The 21604-nt window shown below is 42.0% G+C and overlaps 1 protein-coding gene and 1 long non-coding RNA gene across 2 annotated transcripts in view; one reads left to right on the top strand and one right to left on the bottom strand.

Annotated features, from left to right (window-relative positions):
* The window catches only part of LOC111262445 (protein FAM43A), a 40865-nt gene extending 19566 nt beyond the window's left edge, over nucleotides 1–21299 (top strand). The window contains exon 2 of the mRNA XM_022836722.2: nucleotides 20948–21299. Within this exon, the coding sequence (XP_022692457.1) occupies nucleotides 20948–21014 (67 nt within the window). The 3' untranslated portion in view covers nucleotides 21015–21299. The remainder of the gene's footprint in view (nucleotides 1–20947) is intronic.
* On the bottom strand, nucleotides 12563–14815 carry LOC111262479 (uncharacterized). Its single transcript, XR_002681632.1, has 2 exons — nucleotides 14477–14815; nucleotides 12563–14032 (listed from the first exon to the last, which is right to left on the bottom strand). It is a non-coding gene; the product is annotated as an uncharacterized LOC111262479 (long non-coding RNA).
* Nucleotides 21300–21604: the final 305 nt, after the last annotated feature.

Genomic DNA, 21604 nt, shown 5'->3' with positions numbered 1-21604 from the left:
ATTCGTGGCGTAATCTTGCCAGTAACTACGACTACGATCAGTATTTGCAAAGACAGACATTATCTCATTCGAGCAGATGAAAAAGCAACAGCAGGGGATGAAAGGACGTTTCGCTCTGTAGACACAAAAGTGCTAGAACAAATATTACTGGCTTAATACGGCGTAGCCTCTTGTTCAGAAAACCTGTGACCTCTTATGTTCCAGTACTATCGTTTCACAATACTGGACGAGTTTACACCAGCCGCCAATCTTTTCTAAAGGTAGCTCCAGGGAGCATGGAAAACAGACTCGGAAGACAGGTACAGCCGACACGCATCTGACGCAATCTGATTTTCAAGCACTCATAAAATGGGACAGGGTAAAACGGCCACCTCGACAGTGTCAATGCGCGAGAGACTTGTAACCAAATGAAATCCTATGACATAAACAAATTCTCATGCTTTTCGTGAATAAAATAAACCTATTTTCATCTGTAAACGGGGACGGATGTTTAGATACGGTCTGAAATATAACGCGGAGGCTTGTTGAACGTTGATGATTCTGCTCTCTGATACAATGGCCTTTACGACGGCAATAACTATAGCAAAATTGACAAGAAAATAGATACTGGGATCAACACAAGTAAATAAATGCCAATAGAGGTACAATACGATAGAACCTATTAATATAGTAATGAAACATGGGCTTTTGTTTCAAGCATCACTGTGACGGCTGTAGCCGACAAGTTCCAAAGGGGCGCAGAGCATAACGAGCTGCCACTACGATCGCATTGGTGAAATTAGTAATTAAGTGTTTGTTTATGTCACACAAATCAATAGATTAGGTAGGAGATTGACAGATAACCGTTAGAATGTTAATCAGAACAAATCTCGATGGTGGCGGGAGAAAATAACAGAAAAAAAAGAGCACATACATGCAGCCGCTGGAAAAAATGAGAGACGGTTTTGTTTCTTATATCTAATAATCTGGTATCTAATGAGGCACAGCAAGAATGACCGACCTGTCGAAATGGCAAAGTCACGGGGAAACAATAATTATGAAGCTTCCAAATAAAATATGGCTATTATTCCACTTTCTCACATAGATTTATAACACTTGACGGAAAATAGAAAAAAGAACATCTATTCAACCATCAGTGATACACACACGTTTATATACACAGACTTCAATCAAAGAATAACATAGATGAAATAGTTTGCTCATGATGTTATTTATATCTTTACGCTTTTACAACAATGCAGAAGCTACGTATGGTTGAAAAACGTTCTAGCAAAGCGTGCGTTAACGATCGCGCCTCAACCGCGTTGTATTGGCCCGCTGCTCATTGCACGCAAAGTAATTTTGCTACCGTATTATTATATAATAGGATAACAATCCTATTATTGAGCTGTTGTGGTGACGACAAACAGCGTCTGTGGGGCTTCTGTCACTATTCGATGCACTGATACCGTCTGGATTCTGGCTATAAAACGAAACTCTGTTAGACGACTCGATCCGCTATTAGCAGTCAGCAGCAAATGACAGCTGGATGTATACGAGCGTATATTGGATTTGGTTTCATTTCAGAAATTCGCGCTACCGAACCGCGAAATAAAAAAAAATATAGGCCAAACCTCATGGCCTCTTGAAGTGATTACAGCTGGAATTCTAGTCGTTGTTGAAGTGGCTATTATACTAAGGTGAGTGGCAATCTGTGCAGCAAATCGACAAAAAAAAAGCGTATGAGGATTAAAAATCGGCGAAAGCGATGCAAAGTGATTGAGCCATAACAAATTAAATTGAATTTAACATTAAAGGTACCCATTGTTCTTTCTTTCGCTTACTTTTCAGTATATAAATTCGGCTATATATATATATATATATATATATAACTGAATCTCAGATAAAGACATGCAGAAAATGCAGCATTACAAAGCGCCGATTGGTTTACCTCCAACGTAAATTACGCGAAATTTATATAGACAAAACATTAAGGACCTGGCTAATTGTCCTGACACGCTAGAAAGGCTGTTGTGGCTAAGTGCAGAAAATTCTGAAATGAAATGATGAAGTAGTCATGTAGATACAGCTGCTTCCAGTGAATAATTACATGCAGCAGCTAGATAGAAACAAAAAAAAAAGTCAGATCTGTGTTTTTGTCGAGCAGTCTACATGCGCAGCATCAGACGCGGGAGTAGCATCACATCGTCAATCAACGATACTAACAATGATAACAACCGATTACTCCGCGCCGTATTAGGGGTGTTGGAATAGTTGTCGGGAAGGTAATCCTACCACGGCATCAGACTAATTTCCATTTGCTCACCCCCTTGTCTGGCTCCTAAACATGAACCACGAACTTTGTCGTCCATATAGAAACGGCTAATCGTCCATTTACGCTTCCGATAAACGTTTAGCGACAACAATCCATCACAACTAATGGAAAAGTACGTCGTCTATCTTTTCGACCAAAGTAAATGTGCGTACGAGAGCGTACCTATCTAGTTGTCGGTTCGTCCGCAAGCGTCGAAAAGGTAACTAACAAAGAGTGGAAAAGGCTTCATTGTGCATAAACACACTCAAGTGTGCTTGTAGCCGTGTACAAATCCTGTGTACGATGAAACTAGGCAAGATAAGATGGAACTAGCGCGAAAAAAACAACCAAATCATTGCGGAGAAATAGTGCCGACAAGACTGTCGCACGTCGTGTTGTTGCTGTCATTTAATCGTCGTTTGCTGCAGGTTGTTTCATTCGATACATGCGAAAAGCCGCTGATGCCCCTGCCGCTTCTGACGTTGATATTTCTTTTTTCTGCCAATTGGATTAATAGTGTTATGCTATTGCTAGAACGTGAGCAGTTTACGTCTACGTTGGACGTTGATCGTGACCGCTGAATCGAAGAGCGGCGAGACACTTAGAAACCTAGTAGGCGAGGATGCCCGTCTGCAACAACGGCATCGTTCGAATACACTTCATTTTCCTGCTACATAACAAGCGTGGGCGGACGACGCTTGTTACGGCCACTGCATACTTTATTGCATTGCTGATACCTGAAACAACTGTTTAACTAAGTGCTACATGGGACATAGGTAATAAAGGTCTGGTCAAGATAATTGATGATAACTATTCTAATGCGGCTACCTCGTAATCATAATGATGGCGGCTGATTTGTAATTATCTTTGCCGATAACTATAGATCACCGCCGCCAATTCGACGTTAGACTGACACCGGTTCTAAAGGAAGGTGTTTCGTCTGCGGGTTAAGGTGCGTACGAGACTGAGCATATTAAATGTGGCGCAACAAGGGTCAGGTCGATACATGACCTCGAATATTCTAGGGGGCTATTGGCCTTTTTTCCGATCGCCATCACACAAATATGGGTTAGCGGACGATGCCTTTCGGTATTCGATCCACAACTAACCGTTTTTAAACCAAATTTTCACCGACGAAATCTCTATTCAGTATTTTAGCTGCACCAAAGAAACGAGGGGCCGGGGCCGCTGAGGCCGTCTGCACTGGCAAAAGTTCACAAAATTGCTTACGCGCCAGTGATATTTATATATATATATAAGTACGTAGCTTCTTCATCTTACTTTCCCTCTATATCTTATCCTCACGGACATATTAGACAAACTACCGACGGTAAATATAAGGTAAAAATTCATATCAATACAGCTGATTAACACGGGAAGCATTTAACGAACCCAACCCCTGTAATATATGTGTACTGTCTGATAAGCAATAGTAACCATAATAACTGCAATAATAGTTAGTTGAGCCAACTTTTAGGAAATGAAAAACACCTAACGAAAATGGCGTACGTACAGCATACGCAGAATTCAAACGTAACTATCTTTATCAAAGATGCCACAATGCAGCTTTCAGGATACAGATCGCTTTGTTGAAAGCGAGTGATAGTTTCAAATCGGAAAATCCATGCTATGTACACAGAGGGGCAGGCGGAATAGCTATGTCAAGGCTGTCAATAATAGCAGTGGCAAAGGTAACGGCTAGTGAAGAGGCGACCCCTGATCAACAGATCCTAATTGCAATTCTAGAGGAATCTAACAACCGTAACAGGGGCACCCATCGACGGCTACGATATCTGCTTGTTTGACGTGTGAGTATCCGTGAGTAGTTCGCTTGTTCGTCCGTTTTACGTTATCTGTCTGTGTTTTGGTTAAAAACAAAGGTGCAGTCAAATGACGCGTTTAATACGACATAGAGGAGCCGCACGAATCACAGATACGCATAATAAATACGTTGTTCAAAGGAAACAAGAGGCAAAACGAACTAGTACATGCTCGCCTTGGATAGATACGTTTTGAACAGTCATTCTTTTGCGCCATGGCTGCTATTAGCGATGCTGGTGACAGCAACTTACGGTGGCAATATGGCGACGCGGCGCTAGTGTCACAGGACGCAGTTCAGGGAACGTATAATACAATAGGAGTGAAGTCACGTGTCCTGCTGCTACTGCTGCAGTTATTGTATCGAATCATCGATGAAGTGCTAATGATCTTTAAAACAACAAAGAGCACGACTAAAGGAGGCTTTAAGGTTCACTGCATCTACAGTTGCTATAACCTAGTCAACAAGGTGGTAATGGGGGGCAATACCTGCAATCACGGTTGCATACAATACAATGCAAAACCCGCTTCATTCATGGGGTTTACGAAGTGCTTGCAAAACTCGTGTGAATGGACCGCCGTCATGGCACAATAGCAAAAAGCGTACAGTTGCTAAAGGCTTGTCTACGCTATATTCTGTAGTAGTATCAGGTAGATAGAAGAAAGATACAAAGGGTTTCACCGATTATTGCTAAACTATACAGACGATGACAAGAGTACTATGGAGAAAAATATGGTTCGGCTACAGTGTGTACGAACCCGCTGCTGTTGCCAATCAAGTATCTAACATAATAACAGATTATCAAGTCTCAACTTGTATTTATACGAGCATTGATTTGATGATATCTCGTGGGATTTGCTCAAGCGTTTTCTGAAGCGCTAGTTACTCTTGACTGTTTGATTGCTGCTATTGATACTGCGGCGGCCGGTAACAAGAGGGGACGGTCAATCCTTTTCTTGTCGAGCGATACGCAGGCAAAAACTCAATTGGGATAGGATTACAATTTGACTGTTTCTGTCCCTGCGAGATTAAAATCTGCTTGAATCTGTCTGCCCGTCTCAGAACAATATGATTGCCGTAAAAGACAGTTTTATGGAGAAGTTAGTTACGTAATGTCATCTGTATATCCATGTGTAGAGAGTCTTTTTGTGGGAACGAATAGATTTTATAGGGAAACACACAGACAAAAGACAATTTATAAATAGCACACGGAGGGACGAGTGAATGATTTCTGTAGACTTTGTTTGCTTATGTTATTATGCCGTAGGTGCTTTTGCCTGATAAAGAAGCTTCAGTTCATGTTTAGCATCGGTGAATCTGGACTGCTACGATGAAGCCATGCAATAATATTACATATATCTGCTTTTACATATTATTTTCGCATGCGCCAATTACATATAAACGAACATAACGAGGAAGTTAGGACAAAATAGGAAATTCGGGCGAGCCTTTTTCATCTTAGCAACATCCGCATCGTCGCAGTACAATTTTGAAGGGACACTATCGACAACGAAGCCGCTGCTTCTACCGGTTTCAAGTCAATTCTACTAAAAGCTTTGCAGTTCAGAACGTTAGTCGTTGATGATGTCCTGATACGGAAATAGTAAAACCAGTACGACTGATATCAAATAAAGAAAGACTTGTGAGCTCAACGGTTAAACATGATGCCTAGTTATGGACATAGCAATAGCAGAATAAAAAAATTGTTCAAAGCTAACCAAGAATGTTACATGTAAGGGAATCCTGAGATCATATGCTATTTTAGGCTTGTATGTGTAGTTTGAGGTTAAAGAACTTTGCTAGAGGTACTTTGCATGTATACTATATAGTGGTACAGTTGCCAGAACAACGAACCCGGTCAATCATGGTAATCGAAATATGTTAAAATAATACAACACTGTAACCCATTTATTCGATCGTGGTCCACCAGCGAAGAGTGGTGTGCATGTTTCTCCAATGGTGGCTTGCTACCGTCGTCGATATCAGTGACCCTGTTTAGAGTGTACGTTCCCTATTATTAGAATCTCAAACGTCCATGCTATAAGTCTTGGAAAAAGCGTACGCTCACTTGTCAAGTTAAGTTTTTTTTTTAACGTTACTGAGTGCCGTTTCGAAGAAGAGGCCGTAAACAAACATCAAAGTTGTTATTTTTCTCAATATTAACAAAAGAGCACCATTACTTATGATAGAGCTGTGGCTTGCTGTTAATTGATATTATTATAATATCAATTTTATCTTTTTTTTTTAAGAAGGAACATACAGTGGTATTGGTTTTTTTCTGTATGTATATATGTTTTGTAGTAACAATGCATTCCTGCCGGCACGGGTGCGATTTACTCGCTAAATATAGTAGCAATAGCAATGTAAATATCCTAAGACTTAATAAGACCCAATAATAAGTTTTTTTAAATGTTAGGGTGTTTAACAATGAATGTACTATAGATAAAATCGAGATGAAAACAGACCCATGAAATTACTTTCACCGCTCGCATTTTACCATACATATATAAACAAAAAAAAAAGCAGCTGTTGTAATGCTAAACACATTTTTAACTTAAGTGCTGGCCTATAATTATATTTACTTTATTCGTTCTACCTACAGTTATCTATCTGCTTCCAATAGTCCTTACTGTTCAAAATCAACTAGAATAAATATTTATAAAACGGAAAATTATACATAAAATCCGACAAGAAAAATTATTTTTCGGGCTAATATTATTAATATGTCATAAGAGATAGGTCATAAGAATAAGGGTTCCTCGAATAATTATAAATACTGTTCTAATTATAGGAATTTTAAGGAGAGTTCTAGTAAAAGAGCTCATAAATATAGTATACACGGAACAAAGTACCTATGATAACCTGTTCTACCTCAAGTTTTACTTGGGTTATCATTTAAGGTATATTCTAGCCTTCCTTACATATTGTATTGATTTTCAAATATTATCTGGTATCTAACATTTATTTAGCGACCCATGTGAGCTTTCAAAGAAACACGTTTGCTGCATAGAACACCAATAGCTCCCTTACTTGCATTTACCGTTTGAATTTAGAGTAGACGTTCTAGAGTAACTCTAATTCGAGAGTAGACTGTGTTTCTCCCTACTTTTTTTGCTGGCAATCTAAAATCGAAAAGATGTTGCTACACTTCGAGATATTATCGGCTATCGTTGAATTAATGAACATTGCAAGGATTAAACGATCGTGCTTGTTTCCACATGTTCCACATCTTTTTAGCGACATTTCAGTGTTCATAGGGTTTCACAACGCTCGTTATCGGTATTATCCAATGTGATCTCTTTATTCGGCTTAATGTCGTTGAGTTCGCAGCGAACTACTACCGTTGCCGCCTTACGCGCTGTCCGGCTCAAGGACATTCAGCCACTTACAAAAGTCTGAAATAGGACGAATACAATGGGATCACGTCAGATAGGTCCATCGTGTCATAGTAGCTCGTTCTAATGTGGCGCTAAGATAATCCACTGTAGAAACGCGACAGAAAATCGGCATCCTGCAAACGTCAAGAAATTTCCAAGATGACCGAGCTTCACAGATGCTGACAATTGACGCATGATTATTGGATTGTCATGTTAAAAATAACCGCGACATCACAGTCGGTCACATTGAACTCGAATTTTGGAAATTGTTTTATTAACTTGATGAAAATATTCTGGTTATTGGGGAGAAAACTTAGCAGAGAAGTTCAGCAGCAGAATAACTCTGCTAACTAAATGGGTTCTCAAATACCTTAATAACGTTTTATTACTGCACTCTTATTTGTAATTACGATAGACACCAGGCTTGATGTTACGTTGAGACCTCTGCACGAGAACGATTACGGTAGCAAAGCAGGGTTGCCTAAACGCCTTTCAATAACCGAACTATTTCAACATACCGAAAATCTTTTAGTTTATTTCGTTGACGCAGGAGTTAATAGATAACAGCTACAGTTGCGTACGGTGCTTGACGTTCTCATCTTTTCGCTAGGATTAGATTCATTAGACACCGTAGACTTTCCGCACTGAAAAATCATCTCGGGAAGCTTAAATAACGAAAGTTAGTACGTTGGAGTTAACGTTTAGCAGGCTATGACTGCTGGGCCAGCTGTGGTGTATATATTGTTGCTTCTACATTCTATGGAGTACACATACGTTAGGTCGAAAAGCTTGAGCCCTACGCAGATGCATATGGATGTCTAAAATGAACAGGACGCGGTGCTTCTTTTTGGATCTTAGTGTACTTATTGGGCGTGCATACACACAAAACGAGGTGATATGCCAGTATTACTCATACATTAGGAACAATGATGGTTTTATTGGAAGAGATAACTACATTGCGAATCTGTATCGAATGTCGATATGACGTAACACAGCATTAAACGCTCGCTTGGTGGCGTAGAATTCTGGGTCCGGTACCGTCTTCAGGCGTTTTACCAGGCCCACCAGATGATTGCATCGTTTATTTCAATTTTGTTTACCAAAAGCCCAGTTGCAACCATTTCCTGAATGCCTATTGCGAAGACAGGACATAAGATCGTTTTCAATCTATCTTCTTTGGTAGCTCGACGCCCTGCTTGATTTCGACGCGTTGAGAAAAGCCAAGAACGCATTGAGAAACGCAATCCATCGTGGCCCAACAATAGTCCAATCAAAAAAATGCATAGATGAAAGGCGCAATACTGTTATTCTTTATTTGTATCTCCCTACTCGAAGGTACTCTACATCTCGTCAGGATAAGCCTGATCAAACAGTTCACAGTGATCAACAGCTCACACGCTGCTCAAATGTTCGGACTAAGCAAGCAGGCCAAATAGGCTAGACTCCGTTGTTTTGTTGTCGGCGTAAAGCATGCTTAGCCTATTGCTATTGCTGTCCTAACCACTTTACTGGCCTTTTTACCGATGTCAAATGGATGTACTAATAGGTACTAATTCACCCATTGCTTCGATACGACCAACGATAACCGTAGCAAAAAAATGGGAACCGAAGCAGCAGCCGTGGTATCTGGGGAGGTCGTTAGAGCCGCTGTAAAAAGAGGTCTTCTGCACAGGTAGCAAAAGCTGCAGCCGTTGGCACTGATACTGTAAAATACATTTCAGTGAAATGATTGAATTTCTGACAATCGAATGGCAGGGACATACTGCCGATCGGCAGGCGAACGCCCACAGCACCCATCACCGAATTGGCTCGTTGTAGAGATGACGGAACTTGTCGCGGGTGGGTGGATCTCCTGTGAATTGTCCACTGTTATACTGCAGTTCTCGATTGTTGACAATTTTCGCATGCCATTTACGCTTACGCTGACATTGGAACGTACAGCGCAGAAGACCACTAAGTAAAGCCGCACGCACTTGTGGCTACAATGATGCTATCAAGCTTGAAGCAGCTTCGAACTCCCGAAAATCAGCGATTCGTACTCGACAACGTAGTAGCAGCTATGGCCTGGCTACTCGGTGGCGACCACAGATCAGCTCCCGATCTACCATTCAAATTCTGCAACTAAATATAGACTTGTTCACTGGTGTAAAATAATACGCTAATCAGCACATCATATTATTGCCTGTACCATAATGACTCGTACGGCTATGACGATTTCTTAATCGCAATTTGAGAATCCACAAAAGTCCTCTATCATGACCAGCGACTACGGCACCGCCACCTTTCGATGCATTCGTGGGAATCCGCCCATCGAACTTTCGCCGACGACTGTTTAGTGGCTCTTCGCCATTGTCGCCCCGATGGATGCCGTTACCGCTATTATTACGTCATTAACGCCAGCGATAGATTGGATTTACCGCAGGACCGCGCAGCGAATCGGCCCACGAGCGCTATGTTCACATTGAGATCAATTACTTAGCACTGGTGCTCTTTATGCATGCGAAACTTACTACATCAGTCTAGTATACAGATACGTTCTAGTAAGATATTACCATTTTAAGGGAACTACCGTTTCTACTAAGATTTTAGCTCTAACGCGAAGTAACATTTGTTTGGTTTAGAATTAATAGGATATTTGTGGACGCTTATTGGATAGGAACGGACTTCAACACATGATGCGTTTTGAGGAAGGATTGACACATACTACAGGATATATGTGTATACTAGGTGTACGTAAATACTTATAGATATGTGTCGAAGGGTTATCAGGACAAGGGGATCGTGCTGGCTGGTAGCTGTGACGCGAAAACGGCACGGTTCAATACCGCAAAAGCTATCATCGGATCCTAATGTATAATGCGACAGCGGTTAAAAATCCAGCGGTTGAAAAGGCCCCGTTTTGCGATCTGAAATTAATTCGAAGGGCAAGTGACCGCAGCTTCGTACGAATAAGCCAGTCGGATAAGCGAACAGGCCATTGAAAATCAGGTGGTGATTCTGGGCCACCGCGGTTCCAAACACTATGCAAGAATATTGTATGATTACTTTTTCTTTGTGATACCGCTAAGTAACCTTAACGCGCCAGTCGGCAAGTTCAGTGATACTGTGGGAGGACTGCGATAGACCGCAGATTATCGACCAACTATAACAACTCATAAAGCGAGTGAACGTTGCATATATTACGGCGGATCAAGTAGACGGTTTCCACCCACACCATCTCATCGTCCGGTTGAACCGACTAGGGTAACAGAACTAAAAGGGATTAAAGATTCCATCAACAGTATCAGTAACAGTCACAATGACGTCGTTTTGGTGCCACGTCTCATTATGAAACAGTTACCACTAAATATAGAAATTAAGGCCAAGGAGCAGCAGAACACAAAAGACGACACGGAACCCTCGCAGTACTGCTGACATTTATAGAGCAATGAAATTCCAAAAACCTTTCTTTTGGCTCATATACATGTACTTTAGGTTTATTTTTCTACTATTACTACTACTACTACTCTGTAGGGTACTGAATATCTCACTCTTTCCCTCGACACGAATCTATGCCACGCTGCAGTAGATGGCGGAAAACGCATTTTCACCATTTTTTTTTAAATCATCGACGGTGAATTTTAGCTTTCAATCCCTCCAATTTTGTCCGGTATAATTCAGAGCAGCTACAGAATTAAGCGGGCGGCAACATTTAGTTTGCATCAATACGGGAACGCGATAAAAACGAGACGCTTGGAGAGACCCAGGCATAGAACTTCTATCCATCTAAAACGGGTCGCGAAACTGTTTGCTTGCATCTTGGGCCAAACTGGGTGTAATGAGAATAACATTTTGATTCATACAATAATATGGGACAGCGCTGTGGGCAAGTTACCATTGAAATTTAGTAGGATATACAAAACCAGCCGTTCTTAGTTTATTACGTCGAAAGTTAGCGTTTATTAGAGTGAAACCGTCACGACGGAACCTTAGATGGTGTTCTAGTCTCGAACATGTCCGCTTTGAAGCCGGCCGGTTGTTTGGCAACAATAGCATTGGCTTAGAAACGACAGCGGAATCAGACCTAAACAAACAATTGCTTTTTTACAGCATGTGCCGAACTTCATCCGGCAAAAGCACAATGTCGCGGCGCGAACTTCTCCAACGGCTGTTCCGCTACAGAATTAGAATGCTTGGTATATTGATATCGGAAATGATTATTTCGAATCGTCTGAATATCACTGCCGTTTCAGGGATTGTCGCTCTGGTCGGTTAACCGATTTGTCGTGATCCGATAAGGTTAATAATTTGTGAGCGTTTTCTATTGTTTTAGGATCAGATGTAACTTGCTAAATGATCTTCATAGTATCAAGTATGGATACTTGCTATCAGTATTCGATCTTGCAGCATCGGCAAATTTCATCCTGTTAATGGCGGCAATGAGGAAACAATAAATTGATTTGTCAGCATCGAGATTTAACAGTATTTTAAGAGGCCTATTGAATATACTGAGTTGATGGCCTGTCAATACGTCAAAAGGAAGCATTTCGAGGAGGTTTTCGAACTTGAATTTATCTCCTCCTTTCAAAAAGGCACGACCAGTGATAGCGGCGCTTGTTTAATGTTCTGATGTTATTTTTTGTATACGCTTTTCACTGTGCCATCGTCAACGGGTAGAATTTGCAGCAGAAGTATTGAGATTCATTAACGAAGTTCAACAGATGAAGGTAAATCGGAATTACATCGAAACTATAACCTTTCTTTCAGCAAGCGTTTGTAAAAATAGATGTATTGCTACACGAAAAATTGCCGTCCTATGTAAATTTCAAATAAACGCATGTTCGCTAATTTACAGCGCATCATTGTTGTGTACAAAGTAAACTTTTAGAAAAACTTTTTCCCCATATAATGTATAGTACAAGGACAGGTTAGTAAAGACGAACTAGCTAACTTTAAGCGACTTGTTGGCGCCAAGCTAAAAAGCTCATTACAATAAAAGCAAGATGTCACGTATAAGTTTCTAACAGTTTTTTTTAACATATGTCAAGTTAAACCGCCACGCACAGTTAAATCAAAAGCAAAAAACCTTCGTAATAGCTTTTGATTGGATGATTTGGCATTTATTCATTTATTCAGGACCATGCATACAAATTCAGTCATTCTGGGCCTACACAATTTCACCTGTTCCTGGAACACTCGACCGAGTTTTATTAATCCTCGATACAGCAGCATATTTAGCGTCGCCAGAGTGTAGCACTTTTGCGAAATTAAGTCGTGATTCGTCTGCTAGCTACGGAAACCGTTTGGTTTCAGCCATATGATTATTATTTGTTTTAATAAAAAGAACCAATATCGTGCGTATTGCATTCAACCTTACAATGGAGTTAAAGTTGAAAAACAATTTCGTTTCCTTGCCAGATACCTTATTCGGCCCTGGCACCCATGGACGCGGGCACGACTACCACTTCTATGTATATGATATCACACTTGATTAGCGTAGCAAGGTTTCGCTTTGCGCTTTATTCGTTAAATCCAAAAATTCAATTAAGTACTTCCATCTATCAGTAAGCCTTCGCTGCTTCTTGAGCATACGCCTAGTCATCGGTTCTCACATGGATAGTCAAGCTCTGCGGCTCACCCACAACCGTTTTCGGGGCATGCCACTTTGGACAACGCCGACAGCAAAAACAGTATCTTATCAGGTTTGACAAGCGACTTTAGACAACATAACTCTGCTTGTCGGGAATTCCACATAGCGTATCAAATAATCGATAATAAACGCTAGAAGGCTGCCACAGGTGGGGATATCGTATACGCGACAGACCAAACTACAAGTGGTTTTCGAAGGGCATTAGATCCGTTTTCATGAACTCCTAGCGTGTCAAAAGGCTAGCGAGAACCTTTTGGTAAAACTGATATTCTCTATGGTTCCTATCGGTCAGTACTGATGCAGCCGGGAATGCGCCCTCGGATGGCTTAAGACCGTATAGTCTGTCCTCTTCAACGCTTCTCTCCCCTCTCCCCCCCAAGGCTTTCCGCTGTCCACAATGTAGCGCATCCATGCTTTCAGCCCTTTTTATTGCCCCGTATTGTTTGTTTTGTAAAAGAGAAATGACAAGTTGATCGATAGAAAAGCGCTAACGATTTACTCTCTATTTAAAAAAGGGGAAAGCATTTTAGACGCGTGTTTGACTCTGCATTTCGTCGAATCTGAAACCAAACTTTGTTCAAAGCTGCTAAATAATACTGTATATACTTTGTTGAGTAAAAATGCGACAAGTCTGATTGTTTAACACGATGCACGCGACCAGCATACGTTGGCATGCGCCGTGTATGAGCGTTATGTGATATGATTGCCCCGCCCTTGATTTCCGTCAATCTGTCTTGATTTTCGAAGATGCTTCTTAGGGGAACCGAAACGGTGATATCAATGAAGAGAGTACGAGAGTAGCAACTTGGCGAACCATGCCATCACTAGGCGCAGTCGACTCTGTACCATTGAATGGCCATCGTTCATTCGATCAATCGGCGTTGGTTTGTCTTCGAGATCGCGTAGTGCTGCCACTTAAAGAAAAATGAGTGCCAGAAAGTCAATCAACGATATATATATATATATCGTCACGCAATACGGGGGCACGTACGGATCAAATAAGGTATTGGTGAACGTATTGGAATTCTACCTATGTTCAGGTACCTTTCGTAAAGCAAACAAAAGTCAATGAATCATATCAATATCATAGATGCGATAGACGCATGTTACTTCTCCTCTGCGGATTGCTACCTAATGGTGCCATATTTTAATCGACAATCAAACTTACATAGGGCATGAATAATGCATCGCGTTCGATTATTCTAAAACCTCATAATTTCGCGAGCGATCCAGCTCAAGATCTACAAAACAGGCACGATGATCGAAGTCAATAACTGGTCGTATCAAACTGTCGAAATAGTAGTATAGGGGGTAGTTATGTTCGGGTACCTGGTATGTGTACGTTTTTATAAACTAACCATGATACGAGTCCACACCTCTGCGTACATCTAGCAGGCCACAATAGCATAATTTTCAGTTTACCATGATTATAATAACGATAGTTGTCACGTGCCGTCATCACCTAAGATGATCAAGGGGCAATTAAATTTCATGAAACTATCTTCACTTCTGCTATTTACGTCCTGTTAAGCAAATATATACAAGATCAGTTTCATCGGCAACAAATAAGTATCGCTATATCGACACATAGAACAAACAACAGCGGGGGGTAAAGTGCGAAACCATATTCGCTGTTACGGTCCAGTATCTACTATTTGCCTATCTCTATACCGCGTATATGCAACTAAGCTCTGCCGGACGACATGATTCATGTGGACGACCAAACTAACTCGACTGCAGAAAGCAGCCCTCTGTGTGCACGTACATCGGTAGTTATTCGCGTGCATTTGTATGTGTAGCCAGCTTCTTCAACTGTCAGTTCTTGACTGTCCACGTTTCAGCACCGCCGACGTGCAGCAATCCGCGCAGGGGCGCACGGTAGATCAGCTGACCAGGTAGTCACCCGTCGGCTATTCATCGCGCGTTTCTATCCATAGACATATATATACTGTGTGTCTTACTCGTAGTTATCTATACATATATGGCAGTGGTCCATCTGCATTCATTTAAGTAGCTGCTGCAATGATGATGGCTACAGCAGGGACTGCGCGGCCTAAGTTAAGGCAGCATCGAATGTAACAGTTCAATACGGTTTTATTGATTTGAGGGGACTGCGATCGGCAGGCGGTAGCCGAGGCTAAATAGACGCGCCTGGACCAGCGAAACTGGGCAGCTGCCTCAGTTCTGATAACGCAAATGTAAATTTAATCATAGTTAGTACACGTGACTGTGCGTTTTCATGTGATTGCGTCTGTAATACTTATCCGTTGCGGCCAACCGCTCCTCTGGTCGATAAATTGAACTAAGGAGATATAGTAGCGGTATCAGCGGCGTTTGGAGAGACAGCGGACGTTAATAGCGTCCATACTTAAACCGCGCGCCGCTCTGCAACAGCTACAACGGCGACATCGAAGCTGATTGCGATATTTAATGGCTGTTATCGCTACTGCAGCTGCCAACTCCAGCGATCCTGCTGATTTTTCCAGCAGTACTACGGCTCCTACGCCAACAGTGGGCTCGTCATAGACCACGGTCACAGCCAATGATGAATTCTTGTGCCTCCATCCTAGATGGCTGGCTGAAGCCGTCGGACACGGCCTCTTGACGCTGGCGGCATCTGCTAGCCGCGGTGGCCACAGTTGTACCCACGATATGCCGTAATAAAGACGATAATAATATAGTACTTCCTAGATAAATTCTGCTATTATCGTCGTATTATATAATGCTGTTCACGCTAAAGCATACGTTGTATTTAATGTGCACCTTTGCATGTCACGATAGGCAAACAGGTATACGTCATGCTAACGTGCCTGATGTTGACTCACTTTCGATTCGCGGTTATTTTCTGTTGTTCACAATGGTCTTAATGACGACGAGGGTCATAAGTAACAGCAATTCGTTGTTGTCAACACAACAACAGCAAAAACATGGGAAGGATCGGCGTGACAACTGGATTTATCTAGAGCAACTTATGTAGCAGAAATTGGAAACGTTTGTAAAAACTGTAACAAAATGCACCGAGAAAAGTTTCTACGGCGAGACTCTACGTTAGCCCTTTAAGCAATAGACGCAGAACACGGAATTACGTTTATTGGGAGGGGAAAATATACACGTATCTAGGTAGGACTAATCGAAAGCGAGGCTCGATTGCTAAAGCTCTATTTTGTCTTCTTTTGCTGTTGGTGGTGTCATCAAAAACCACTTTAGCCATAACCACAATACGATTGTTAATGCATTGAGTTGTAGGCTGCAGTAAGAGCTGCAGCAAGCGATGTGCGGAGAAGATGCGAAAGGGAAGAACAGCTAAACGGCGGTGACCACAGCTGTCTGTTAGAAACTTTGTGCCCTGGTAAACAGCCGATTTAGACTTAATCCCTGATCAGCATATGAACGAGCAATCTGTATCTTATAAGCAGCTGAAAACTATCATAGCATGAACGTAGGGATCCTTCAATTTGCCTAATTTCGCCATTGACGTTGCGCAAAATTTCGACGATTAGATCGTAGTTGCAAAGAAGGACGACCAATATTGCTAAGGTGATGAATTCCACTACAACCATTGGGCACGCAGAGAAAAAACGACGCCTGGCGCCCACTTGTCGGAAAGCCTGATCTGTAGCCTTTTCTAGGCTATGTTCAAAAGTAGGACAACAAGTTGGACCCGAACGCTTGCTCTGCTCTTAGGATCGAAATCGCTCAAATGCAGTAAATCGCAATTGCAACTCGTACAGAGGCTAAATACAATGATGCTCTAAATCTATTTTACTTCGGGTTAGTGATTTTTACTAGTCAAATTTCGTAAACTGATTCCGGCTGGTTCCGTTGCAGCTGCCGATACGCTGCCGTGATACTCCCGCGGAGAGCCAAATCTGGGTGTCTATCTATATGTACTCCCCACACGAACTAATCTGAAGAAGAAAGAAGCTGCCCTGAAGTATAAAGATTGACCAATTGTTCCAGACATGCCTTCTGGGTGTAAAACGAGACCCGTATATAGTACACGATTTATTTGCTGTCCTCGTTGCGTTGAGATAGAAAAGTTATGCTTTTTTTTATCTCAAACAAAATGCGCCTCTATCACCTATATTACTACCTAATACACGACGCATTGCAGAGCTTGAAGCAGTCATAGTCCTAATTTTTCTAGGTTAGAAAATTTAGGAATTATCAAATGATGAGTTCATTCTAACTAAGTCGTATAGTGTTACTGGCTGTATATGCAGCTCATCGATTACCGATCATTGGCCGATCGCCAATCGGCTAATATATAGAACATCTAATACATTTCGACTTGTGATCGACTGTTTAACGTTCTGACGGACATGTCGCGGATCAGATTGATCGTATCTGACCAGTTATATCCGTAGATTTCTGCGTCGAGGGTCTACTGCGGTGTTACTAATTGTTCCTTTCCCGACGAAAACCTATTTTTTTCTACATAATTTTGGATCCCATCAAATTTAACTAACGACCTGTGAAAGAAAGAGATGCATAGCACAGCTTTGCCGCCGCGTGCATACATTTAGCTAGCGAAAATGTACATATCGAAAAAAAAAACACAATGACTCCGTCAATACACAGATGACTCATACCTATTTCATGTCCACTGACTGAATTCGATCCTGCCCGGTCAGTTAATGAAAATGTCTCTTATGTCGAATCGTTGTCTCTGAATGAGCACAAAAACTATTTATAAAAACACACCCCCTTGAGTCAGCATTGTGCCATTTTCAAATACTAATTGTCGACTTTAGTATATATTGGTTTTATTTGTAACCGTGCTCAAGCCCTTTGCTTGCCGATTTGCACGACAAACGGTACCTGCATGTATGTATTGAGCCATGCATTCCAGGTTACGGCACGTATCGAACTCTCGGCCTGTGCCGCGTTGCTTCATGGCGCTTTGTCTTGTATTATCTGGCGTTTGGCGCGTTCTTCGCCGTCAGCGACTCGTCAGAAATGTAAGATCTACTTAAACGGCTGCGTCGCCCGCAATGAAGCGTTTTGGCTGCCGGCATTACCTCTCACGTCATCTATTCATAAAATGTATCTTCTGCTTTGGCGCAACCGCCGATCGGTTGCATCCTTTATTCAATGTCGACGACTTGGACGATTGGTACATCGTCCTACCGTTATGAGCCGGCGGTCTATGATTCGAAAATGTATTTCGGTCGGGACCAGTATCGCAGACTGGTATTCGTCGCTAGTAGAGGTGTTACGGCTGCTGATATTTTTGCCGCTTACAAAGGGCTGCGTGAATTTTCTCGAATGCAGGCGCTTATGAAAGCACAAATACGCGCTACATTACAAACCTCATTGGCTACGCGATCCGTTCGTTTTTCGATCCCCACGCATAAAGCAAGTACTTGTACTATATGTGGGCCTGCGCTGAATTACATAGACGTTGCGGTATGTGTGCGGAACTCACTGAGAGGGGTTTCCAAGCTTCCGCTAACGACACCGACGATGATGACGACGGTGCTGCTCCCACTGACAACAATAAACAAGCAAAAGACGAGACCAATCAACTTATCGGCGCCTACTTGCTTCCGCCCACAGCCTCTACGTTTCGAGTTTTACGGCCGGTACCGTCGTTAAACATTCCGCCAGACGACTGGTTCCTAGCGAAACGAAGTCTGTCTACTGCCAGACTATAGCGTGTCCTTAAGATTAGCAGGCAAATACGTTACCCACTAACCTATCACGGGGACTCCTTCGAACCTACCCTTCTCTTACGGATGGCTATCGCAGCCGAAGTAGCCAAACCGACACGAACGCTTACTGTTGGTACCGGCGTCGCTGTTAAATTGTTACTGCTGTCATGTTCCTGAATTTTCTGGGATGATTTATATATGGCACTTTCACTCTCCATCTGGTTCTCGTTCGTCGGTCAGCCGTTACCGCCGATGTAACTGTAGCGTTCTTGGACGACGCTGCACGACTAGTAAAATACTAGTAGAAGACATACACCAGTTCTCCAGAATTGGAGATTTGCCGTAGGCTCCGACCAGCGGAAAAGTCGGCAGTGGCCTGAGCTATGGAAGAGTTCAAAGGGGAACGAAGTCGAAACCATACATCGATAAATGCAAATGAACCCGTTCGATGATATTGGTACAGCACTGCCATACTGCATGGCCGGCTCGATGCCGCATAATTAGGCACAGATCTCTTCACAAGTGCCTTCATCAGGTCAAATAGTAGCGAAACGCAAGAACAAAATTTCGGCAGAAGATCGATTTCGCCTGACGAATACCGGCAGGGATATCTTCGCTGTGCTGTTTTTCGCACGGCGCCTCGTAAATTCTATTCAGTTAATTTGTCGAATATTCATGTACATCGGAGCCGAAACCTCGATAACGCGTCGGAGGCGTAGCTATCTAATAAAAAAAAATGTCAGAATTTCGTTACGGCTCCGCCTGTACAGATCATTGATGCCTATAGACGTTGTATGGCTATCGTAATCAGCTCTTTTGTGCCGTACGAATGCGTAAGCGGCTTAACTAATAAACCTGCTTCATAGTCGTCCTCTACTGGGATTCTTAACGCCATGTAGCGCGATCAGGGTAAAATGACTCCTTGAAAATCCAGAAACTTACTTTTTATAATTTCCTCGCTGTCGGGACTCCGGACAATCTAGTGCTTACTCGCATGACAATCTGCCCTTTTGCCAGAAAAGGAAATAGGGCTCGTTTAGGCTAAATTATAAGATTGCCTCAGGTCAGCTAACAGTGTGTAATAATTTGCTTTTGCTTTCTAGTAAAAAAAAAAAAAAAAGTAAAACTTCAACCTGTAGAAGAATAGATGAACGCTAATAACTATACTAGAGTGACTCTGTTTTTTCGGAACACTCGCTCAAGTGAGTGTTGAGCTATAACACAGAATCAAAAGAAACACCACATTGCAGCCAAACAGCTGGAAAAGCCAACAGCGGATGCTTCAGCACTTCTAGCACGTTTTTAATAGATATAGGCTCAAACAATCACTCGAAGCCTTAACAAACCAACTGCAAGTTGTCAAATTTTCAAAGTTGTCAAAAATTAGCCAGTAAATATAAAAGTCTCCTTCCGTCAGCTACCGGTTCCATCGCGTTCCGCCTTCGCATGGCGAACGATTAAGCTCAGTTTTTCGAAACGATCGGAAATTCCTTAGCGCTTCTGAATGATCTCCGAATCTCGTCCCGCCGATCGACGTCAAAGGCATCTAGCGATAACGTTTTTAGATGAAAACAAATGGCGACGACCGCCAGGATCTCTATAGCAAAAGTCCAAGATAATTATTAATCGTTTCGTGGAATCGTAGAGCAGCACTCGAGGACATGTCCACGCCAACATAGGTTTCGTCTTTGCTTTAGGTAGTCCTGGTAGGAAAGCAACGCTTTAGCGAATTAGACATAGAGCTTCCAGAGGCCTGTCGGATTATCGAAGGAAACTCAAATAGCTTAGTGTGTACGATCTATGCGACAAGAATGAGCTGTTTATCTACTTATACCATATAGACAAAATAAGCTCATCATCGAAACACCTGTCAAAGGCCGATTCAATGTAACGTGGAGAATGGATAAAGGGTTTTCTTGGTTCGTAGAAAAATAAATAGGCTTTATTTTTCGTTCATCGAATCGCTTATGCTTGATTTTTCCTCGGAAGCACACGTTCGAAGAGTGGCGATTAGATCAGAGTTACCAGTAAAATTCTAGGTGATCATAGTTCACAGTTGTTGGCAGGCATTAGGATCGTGGCATTCCGCTGGGTATCATTCGTAAATTCTGAATAGTAGCACAGGATAGCGGCCTTTCGAGCAGACGAATTTATCCATCGATTTGTCAATTTCAGTGACATGCGGGGGTTCGGAGCAGTCTCAGCACACCGTTTGCTACAAAATAGTAAATCAACCTCGTAAACTGAGCTTCGCTATTATCGAAATGTACTCTACAATACCATGCGAGTTAACCCGGTTTTGATGTGTGCTCAGTCAATCATCAGCTACTCAGATCTCTACAGTCTGTATCCCGTCTACAATCCTACAGCTTTCAGATAAAGTCATAAAATCTAACATCAACCCTGAGTAATAGAAACGATAAAGACAACAGAGTAATTTAACGATACTAGATAAGATTACTAGATTTCTTGGCACTGGTCAGCAAACTGTCACGTTAGTAAATAAAATGTACGGAATCAATCTTGATATTGTCCAGTGTCACTCATTCAGCACGTGTACGAAGTGTTTCAACGATCTACTAGATAAATTGCAGGTCCAGTCACATCATTCATCCACAGAATGATGATTTTTTACGTGGCAGCGGGCGCCCAGTCGTAAGTCGAAGGTATCAATGTTCCACTGGATCAATATTACATACCCAATAAACTACATCGATACAATAAACATTGAATACAGTATACAAGCGCCACGCCGTCACCGTCAGCTGACCGCTGTCTGATCAGCAATCAAAAACCGCTCAATGAACCGTTTAATGTTAACCACTGGACAAA

Source organism: Varroa jacobsoni, unplaced genomic scaffold (assembly GCF_002532875.2).
Source record: "Varroa jacobsoni isolate VJ856 unplaced genomic scaffold, vjacob_1.0 scaffold_70, whole genome shotgun sequence".
NCBI classification, from domain to species: domain Eukaryota; kingdom Metazoa; phylum Arthropoda; class Arachnida; order Mesostigmata; family Varroidae; genus Varroa; species Varroa jacobsoni.
This window is presented reverse-complemented; position numbering and strand designations above follow the sequence as displayed.